This window comes from Theobroma cacao, chromosome 8 (genome assembly GCF_000208745.1).
Source record: "Theobroma cacao cultivar B97-61/B2 chromosome 8, Criollo_cocoa_genome_V2, whole genome shotgun sequence".
NCBI classification, from domain to species: domain Eukaryota; kingdom Viridiplantae; phylum Streptophyta; class Magnoliopsida; order Malvales; family Malvaceae; genus Theobroma; species Theobroma cacao.
In genome coordinates, this window is record NC_030857.1 from 17314898 (window position 1) to 17324761 (window position 9864).

Below are 9864 nucleotides of genomic sequence, written 5' to 3' on the forward strand. Positions count from 1 at the left end.
GGAATCGAGACTTCACTTTCAAAAGTCGATTCTCCTTTTCTAGAACTTGTTTTTAAAGCACTCAAGGAATTTCATTTTTCTCAAGTAACTTTAAAACATTTAGGGGATTGTTTTTCCCTATCAAAATCAGTTTTTTTCAGTTCCAAGACATATTTAAATCACTAAATTTTGTCATTTCAAAACTATAGTCAATTTTAAAGCTAATAATTTCTCCATTTTTGATATGTCAAAATTAAGAGTTAAATTTGTAAGAAACTCCTCGTGAATTTATGCTTACCTTTTCAAAATATTTGAAAATTTTTTCTAAAAGCATTATCCAGCAAAATAACAAGAAAGCATGGAAATTTTACTAATATTTCTCCCCTTTTTTGGTATATCAAAAAGAGTTTAAGAACAGAGGATACAATTTCAGAGCTCAAGAAACATAAGATCAATATTAGCTCAAAATCAAAATCAAAACTAAAGCAAATTAAAGCAAGAAATTAGCTAAGAAGGTAACTAAGGCATATTTATCAATCTTAATTCTGCCCTGATTTTGACAAATTATCATTTCTTAATGGCTTAGTGATTATGTTAGCCAATTGATCATGTTAGTTTACATATTGAAGGGCAATGTCTTTTTTTTAAACATAATCTCTAATGAAATTGTGTTTGATCTCTATTTGCTTAGTTTTGGAGTGAAGTATTGGGTTTTTTATGAAGTTTATTGCTCTCGTGTTATCACATTTTATAGAAACCCTTTTGAATGTTACTCCATAATTTTCTAATTATTGCTTCATCCATAAAATTTGTGTACAGTATTTGCCAGTAGCAACATATTCAGCTTCAATCATGGACTGACTTACACTATTCTAGTTTTTGGAAAACCATGAGATCAGCATGCTTCCGAAGAATTGACAGGTTTCTTGAAGTGCTTTTCCTATCTATCTTACATCCTCCAAAATCAGCATCTAAGTATGAGTAGAGGTCGAGAGCTGAGGTTTTAAAATACTATAGACCTACATTAGGTGTGTCTTTCAAATATTTGAAAATTTTTTTAACTGCACTTAAGTGAGATTCTTTTGGACATGACTGAAGCCTAGCACAAAGCCTTATACTAAAGTTGATGTCTAGTTAGTCAGGTCTCAAGAAATAAGGTAAAGGTCTCGAGACATTTTGATTGCGTTTTAAGGTATCAAGACGTTGTGTCAAAGTCTCAAAACCTTGTCCATGACATGAATAAGGTGTCAATACCTATTGGCTAGGTATCGATACCATCCCATAGCTTTCAAAAGTCATGTGAAGGTCCATGGTGATTTATATTAAAAAAAAAGATCAATTTTGATATAAAAATACATGAAAAACTTATTTTTGGACTTGTATAAGTGGAATTTTTTAAAGAAAATTCATTGTAAAATCCTAAGGTTGGATGGTTTTTCTCAATAATATTATGTATGCATGAAATGACATGTAATATGTACAACAACAATGATAACGATTTAAGGATCAACATTTTGCATGGATTATCATCAAGATCATATCAACCACATAATCAAGAGTTGTCAAGTATAGCATACAAAATTTTCATACTCAAGATCATGACATCTTCAATTTATTTCCAACAAATTAAAATACTAGGCATGGTAACAACATCAACTCATGCAGTCAGCTAGAAGGTGTAAAAGAAACATTCAATCATGCACATTCTTCATTAAGAAATGTCATTGAATGAACAATTGGAGTTTGGAAGAACATGTGACTTATTTTACGTGATATGAAGCCATTTCCGTTTATAAAACAAAAAAAGATTATTGTTGCAACAATGGCACTTGATAACTACATTGATAGTGTGATGTTATAGATGAAGAGTTTCATAGATATGGTTGTAATCCCAATTATATTCCTGATAGTCAAGAAGAAAGAAATAATGATGAAGAAATAGGTTCATCTACTTATAAAAGAGTATTAAATGATAATTAAATGGTTATAGTTCATGGCCAAATAGTTACTGTATAGGTGAAAAATAAAAATTATTAATTTATAAGTTATTTATCGATTAAATGTTACTTATAAGTGATTTGTGAAACTCTTTTTTTTATGATTTATTATTAATTATAAACTTTATGTTATATAAAAATAATTTTTATATTTTTAAAAATTTATTTTAAATAGATTAAAAATAAAATTAATTTTTTATTTTAAATAAAAAATTATTTATTAAATATCTTTATGATAATTTTAATTAAAATTAAAATTTATACAAATTATTTTACCGAATAACTTATCTATTAAAAAAACTTATAAAACAAATATATTAAATAATTTTAATTTAATTTTAAAAAATATTTTTTTTATTAAAACTTCATTATAACTTTCAAACTAACTAAACAAGTCAATAGCACGTTTTGTCCCTCATTACCTAACTCGTTTGTATTTATGCAGGAGAAAGAAATGGACTTCGAGGAAAGAGATGCAGGCATGAAGGTAGCTGAAGAGCAAGACATCGTCATCGTGGGGGGTGGCATTTGTGGCTTGGCCACCGCCCTTGCTCTTCACAGGTTCTCTCCTCTTCGGCCGCCGCTGGGGCCTCTGCTTCCGGCGCACGCACCGTTTTCCCCTTTTTTGTTTTAGTTTCTTAACTTCACCCGTTAAATTTCTGGCTGTGAAAGAGAGGATGTTGATGGGTTCCTCCTCAAAGGCTGAAATAAATAGTAAATGTTTTTGCAGGAAAGGAATAAAGAGCGTTGTGTTGGAGAAATCAGAAACCCTGCGAACCACGGGCGTTGGCATCATTATGCAACCCAATGGATGGCGGGCACTTGATCAGTTGGGTGTTGCATCCAAGCTTAGAGAGACTGCCATGGACATTTCATCGTAATATTCTTAGCTCATCTCTTCTCTCTCTTCTTTTTCTCACATCCACACACCCTCTACTTCCACTTTTTACCACAATCATAACCAAGGAAACAAGGATAACTTAGTACTTGTAAAGTCTAACATCAAATAAGTAGTAATATAAATATATATGTCACAATTTGTCATGAATGATAATCACTGAACAAGATCTAAATACAGTTTGTTAGATAAAATTTGATATCCAAAACATAATGAAATTATCAATTTATTGCTTGAAGAAAAAATTTTATAATCAAGTATTGGAACTTTACTTTTGTTAGGTACCTTAGATTGCGTCTTTAATCAACTCACGCGTTGAAACAATCAACCACTAAATTTAAATTCCAAAAAAAAATGTACACAAAATTCAAGAAAAAGAACGAGAGAGAAATGAGAAGATAAAGAAGGGGAAGGGAAGAGAGAGAAGGAGGAGGGAGGGAAAAGGGGTCGACCCTACTCTTTACTATTGTTTGGGTATTAAATGTATAATTAATGTTTATTATCAAAACCATATTATACTTAATACCTGTATAATTTTTGTTTTGCTTTTGGCCAAAGTTAATTAAGTTTAGTTTTATACATGTATATGCAGGAGACAACTAATAATGGTGGACGACGGAAAGCGCCTTGAATTGCCTCTTGGGTAACTTCAGACTTTTTTAAATTAAATTCTTGTTTATGAATTTTAATAAACCAATTAATTATGGTACAAATCAATGTGTATTTCAATAATAGAGCTTATTAATTAATCTAATTGAGATTTTTTGTTTTTTTGTGTGTGTGCAGGAAAGGAGAACTGCGTTGTTTGAAACGGCAGGATCTCGTTGAGGTATTAGCTGAGCCATTGCCAGTGAACACTGTCCATTTTGGATGCAAGGTGCTGTCCATCGTACTTGATCCTGTAACTTCATATCCCGTACTTCAACTCCACGACGGAAGTATCATTAGAGCCAAGGTAAATTTTTAGCCATTATTATTTTACATATTTTGGCATTGCTAATTAATTTTTGGATTTAAAATTCCAATTATTTTAAGAACGTAAACCAATCAAGTTATTCATTAATTATTGGAACTCGACTCATCCAATTTTCAAATTCAACTCGTTCACTTTCGAGTTCGGGTGGTTTGTGTAATGAGTCGAGTTGGGTTTGAGTTTTGTAACTCAACCATTATCGAGATTTTGCATTTTTTTTTATTTTTTTTGCTCAGTGAATATTTTTAATATTATAAAAATAAATGAATATAATCTAATATTTGTTTAAAAATTTTAAATTTATATGAGATTTTTATTTTGAACTCGAACTTGAGTTGAGTTTCGAGTTTTTCATATAAATTATTAATAATTGAACCTAATTGATTCGAGTTTAAGTTGTTCGATTATTATTTGTGCTGAACTCGAGTGAATAAAACTAAAGTTTGACTGAGCGCGAGCTTGCCATTATTTCAGCTTAGCTAGGCTTGATTACACTCTAGTCTCCCTTAGGCTAGTGCTGAGTGCTGAGCTAGTTGTCATTGCTTAGGGATGTTAATGGGCAGTGCATTCGTTATTTTTATAGTACTTTAATTCGAATTTTATTACTTGATAAGATATTTAAATAATATAAATATTTGATTTATTTTTTGAATTATTACTCAAATATCTTAGACACTTTGGGTAAATAGCTGTATTCGTTAATAACTTGATTAAAATAAGTTAAAATTAATTCATTAAAAAATAACTTAAAGTTTAAAATTATATTTAGAATAATTAATGAATTTTAGGAAGTATTATATTAATTATAAAAAAATTATAAATAAATATATATAACTAAAATTTAATATTAAAAATTATTATTTATAATCAAGTTTGGATTATGGGTACCCTAAAACCATTACCTGATTCCGTGATGAATAGTAACTTTACTACCAAAAGTCTACCTGAATCTAATTATATGATACTCTAATCTTATTTAATGAGATAGGAAAAATGCAAGATACCATAGTATGAGGTATCTATTTATTGTTGCACTTGCATCATGATTTTTAAAATGTCAAGTGTTATTTATTTCTAGCCGCCCCTTCCTCCTCCTAAAGTTGTTAAGGTCCTTTCGTTTTTATATTATATCACTTGACTTATACAGGTTAAAGAGTATAATCTGGTCTTTTAAAGTAAAATATAAGTTTTTATGTTAATGGTTTATACTATTTTTTGTTAAGTTAGAAAAATTAATGTTATTTTATTTTTATTATTTAATACAACGAATAAGAACTTTCACACATATATTGAATATATATTATTTGGTTTTAACTTAATTATATGTAGAATTTATTTACTGAAGTAACTTATTTTGTCTAGGCAATGGTTTCAAGGAAGGAAGCGATTCAATTTGCCTGTTCTTTTATCTCTTTGCACTCTAGCAATTTGTGACTGATTACTTGTTTCATCCTGTAATGCGCTGACAGATTGTGATTGGATGCGACGGTGTGAACTCTGTAATCTCGAAATTTCTGGGCATGAATCCCCCAAAGCTTTTTTCTCGATGTGCAACGAGAGGTTTCACGTGGTACGAAAGAGGTCATGATTTTAGCGGTGTCTTTCGTATACATAAAACTGATAATGTTCAACTGGGACAGCTCCCCGTCACAGACAAGCTTGTCTATTGGTTTTTGACTCGATCATTAACTCCTCAAGGTGAGGTAATCTTGTTCTATGTTTTGCTTGATGTCCCTTTGATGAGTATTTCTTCTTTAATTTGCATGATTATCGTACATCAGATTCCAATGCTTCAAAGAAAGATCCAGCATACACAAAAGAAGCATCCATGGAAGCAATGAAGGGTTTCCCTCATGAAACTGTGGAAATGATAAAGAACAGCGAAGACAAGTCATTGTACCTCACGGAACTGAGATACCTTCCGCCGTGGGAGCTCCTGCGAGCCAAGTTCAGGCTGGGGACAGTGGTAGTGGCAGGTGACGCAATGCATGCAATGTGTCCTTTTATCTCACAGGGTGGAGGGGCCTCTCTGGAGGACGCAGTAGTGCTGGCAAGATGCTTGTCAGAGAAAATAAAGATAAAAATGCAAACCAGCAGACAAGAAGAAAAAATGATGCTAGAGAAGGCCCTTGATCTGTACGTTAGAGAGAGGAGAATGAGACTTTTCTGGCTTTCTCTGCAGACTTACTTGATTGGAATGACGCTTGATAATACATCAAAGGTGAAAAAAGTGTTGGGCATTGTCAGCCTCATCCTCATCTTCCGAGACCAGAAGAGTCATACCGACTACGATTGTGGCCGCCTGTGATGAACCACTGAATGCTGTATCTGATATTGGAGTCCCTACATGTTTGTCTCTGGCTGAGGTAAAACAATGTCATCTCATTGAACTTTATGTAGTGTACTATTAATAAGTTAAACGGAGTGAACTTAATATGTAACGTGCATTTGAAAAATAAAATTCGAATTTTTTTTTTAATTAAAAATATTATAAAAAAAACTTAATATGTAATATACGATTAATATAATCTTATCAACTCATCTGAAAACTTTCGGTTTTTTTTAATCAAATTAGATCAAAGTAAATTGTGAAAACTTATTTATAATAAACTATACTTAATTCAAGACTTACTAAAGGAAAATTTCAAAAGACGCAAAAGTGTTCATTTTTTATCTATAATTACTTTGACAGTTGGAAAAACATGATCATCAAATTAATTGTTGGAACTCAATAAATTAGGATCTTTTATTTTTTTTTGTACAATTTTCTAATAAGTGGGAAACGGAATGTGCAAGATAAGAGAGGAGATCTAGCCTTTTTCTTTATATAGTATTAAGATCAACAAGTGACATTTTATGTTATAAGGACCAATTTGGTATGTATTCCAAATTTTGAGAACTACAAGAGTAATTGACTTTTGACCACCTCAAAGCGGGAGCGTATGTATATTTCTAGTAACAAAAAGATTCAATGAGCATTGATTGATGTAGTAATTGGTATTAATTAGACATTTTGTATACATTTTACGAGATATCCAAGATGAATAACCAAACATATTGAAAAGATAATAATAATAATAATAAATTTAAACAAACTCAAAATTTTAACAAGTTATCCAGTAACAGTAATACTAAGTCGAGTATTGTGAATAAGTGGTCCACTCAAATTTTTAGATAAATGTGTAGGCCTTGATAAGTACAAGATAACGTGACTTATATTAATGAGTTTCTTTTATTATTTGCTTTGATTTGGAGGAAAAGTTTAGGTAAAATATACACACATCTACCATTAAACTAAAATTTTCAATGTCTTGCAAGTCTTTAGCGACTTTATGTTTGCATCACGTGGATCGATATTTTTGTGTCGGGTGAAACTCCAGTTGATTGACTTGTAGGTAGATTAAGTTTGAAAGTTTTATTTGATAATTTAAACAAATCTATAATAAGAAAGCATACAACAACAAAAATAAAATGGATTAAAAATTACGCCTCCCAAGAGGGGTGTGCAAATGGTTATTTCGATTAATTCGATTTTAGATATATAATAACTGAATTAACTAATTCATATTTAAAAATAACCGAAACCGAACTAATTCAGTTAGTTCGGTTCGGTTTCTAAAAACCGAACTTGACAAAATTTTTTTTGTTTGTATATATTTATTTATATTATATTTTTTAAATAAATCAATACCACAAAATGTTAAAAATGATAATAAAAAATTATAATAAATAAAATGGATACTCATATAATTAAGGAGGAACTAAAGAGGAGAATAGATTAGGTTTAGGATTTATTTTTTAGGTAAAATCTCCATAATACCCTTACTTAAGTTCGATTAGTTTAATTAGAAAATTTTCTAACTAAAACCAAACCGAATTAATTTTAATAATAAAAACTATCTTAATCGAATTATTTAAAAAATCAAACTAATCGAATAAAAAAAACTAAAACACATTTTAGTTAAGTTTGATTGTCCGATTCAATTTATATTTGCTTTAACTTTACCTCCCAAGTAAGCCCACTCTTCTTTTCCACATTATTGGGCTCTAACTCATTGAGTTTGGACACGTTAGTTAGGATAGGGTTGCACTTAGGTACATCTGGACTGACCAGCCCACTCCTCTCTTTCCTCTCCCATTTTTTCTTGTTCTTTTCATTGAAGGACGTAGCTCTGGTGCGACGATATAACACTAAGCCATGGGAAAAACCCTTACCCATCTCTTTTTCTTTTCTTTCTCTCTCACGGGAAGAACTCGAATTCCAGCCTTTTTTTTATTTGTTTCTGGGCTTTTTGATGGACTTTGGCTTTATTTTTTTAGTTTTTGAGCTGAAATTTGGTTGAAATTTTAGTGCTCTTTTGTTGCTGGAAAATTTTGGATTTTTTGGGTTGATTGTATTTTTGGATTGAGGTTTCAGTTATGGTGGGTTAGGGGCTTAGTGGTAGATGGTGGTGGTTGGATTGAACAGTGGTCGAGGCGGTGATGGTAGCTGATAGTGGTGGTTGTTTAGAGGGTGAAGGGTGGCACAGGCTCTGTTTTTTTTTTTTTTTTTGTGAATTTTAGGAGGGCAGAGCACCGACGATGTCTTTGGTGGCTCGACAGGCTTGCAAGGGAATGGGAAGAAGGGAGTGGCACGAGTATGGCTGCCAGCCGAAGCCCTTTACGTTTGCCTTTTGTACAGGCTCGGCTCATGACTGCGTTTACACTGCATACATATATTTTTTTTAACAAAATAACTCTATATAACAATACATTTAACATAACATCTTTATTCCATCAACTTTTCAATAACCGATTAGAAAACAAAGTCACTGTCTGAGTGCAGTGCACGTACATCACTTTTGTAATAATAATAATAATAATAATGTGGACATACAACTCTGTCATCACTCAAATTCTTAAAACAACAGACTCCCAAGTAGATACAATTAATGACATCAAAGGCGTAATAGACTACTGCAAGTCAAAATGCTTCTCATGGTGTGGTTATACCTGCATAGATGGAAAGTGCAGAATTCAGTTAGTACCATTAGATATATGGTGCGAAAAATTAGAGGGGGCAGACGAGATTGATGGGATGAGGAAGCTGTTTCCTGTTGTGTAAAAAAGACACAGAAAGGAGTTGAAGAGAGCTTACTTCCGCATTTTGAATGGCGAGGGACTTGTATTCCACAGCCCTGAATAACCTTTATAGCATAGTTGACGTCGATCAAAGCTGCTAGCTGAGGGGTTATCACTGGGCAAACACAACTTACATGGGTCACCCTCAATCTCTCACAACAGTATGGAGTGGGAGGCTTTCGTGTGATGACGGCCTTGCACGCATTCACCAGTATCTTCCTCTCTTGTTTGCACTCTGCTGCGCTCTGTGCCCTTACTCTCCCACCATTGTTCAACACACACAAGCATAACATCAATACAATCAAAGACAAGTACCAATTCTTTCCTTCTATTTTCTCGACCTACCTCTCATTGCTCAAACAAATGCATTCTCTATTTATAATGGTAATTAATCAATTATGACTCCATAAAAGACTCAAGGGTCTTCGTCATTTCTGCGCTGACTATATTTTCTATTGCATATGTATCTGTTTATTCTCTTTCATTGCATTTTCCACGAAAATGATTACACTGCGTAAACCATGACTTGACTTCGATATATCAAGCCCCCTGGGAAAATTCTAAGAAACTATGGTAATCAGGTCTGGTCTTTATTTGACAACTTCCTCTCCAAATTATCAACGCAGATACAGTCGTCTATGCTTGTCTCATGCAGTGATTTGTTATTTCTTTTCTTCAGACATAGTTAACCTAATGAATTATTTTTTCTTAGTCATAGTAATTTCTTTGACCATGGTGTAAGCCTGCGGTAATCTTTCAAAAAAAAACCACGTATGTAAGCCAACGGTAAACGTGACCACTGTAATTAGGTCTAAGTTTGGTAAAAGTGTTGACTTGGGTTCAGCTTGAGGATATTATATTATTAATGAAATAATATATTTTTATCTAATTTTAAT

The 9864-nt window shown here is 32.0% G+C and overlaps 1 protein-coding gene across 1 annotated transcript; it reads left to right on the top strand.

Moving 5' to 3' along the window:
• LOC18593011 (FAD-dependent urate hydroxylase) lies at positions 2400-6297 on the top strand. The gene is made up of 6 exons (XM_018125565.1): positions 2400-2537; positions 2707-2853; positions 3467-3517; positions 3661-3829; positions 5317-5545; positions 5629-6297. The coding sequence occupies exons 1-6, from the start codon at positions 2416-2418 to the stop codon at positions 6153-6155; spliced, it is 1245 nt and encodes a 414-aa protein (XP_017981054.1). The 5' UTR covers positions 2400-2415; the 3' UTR covers positions 6156-6297.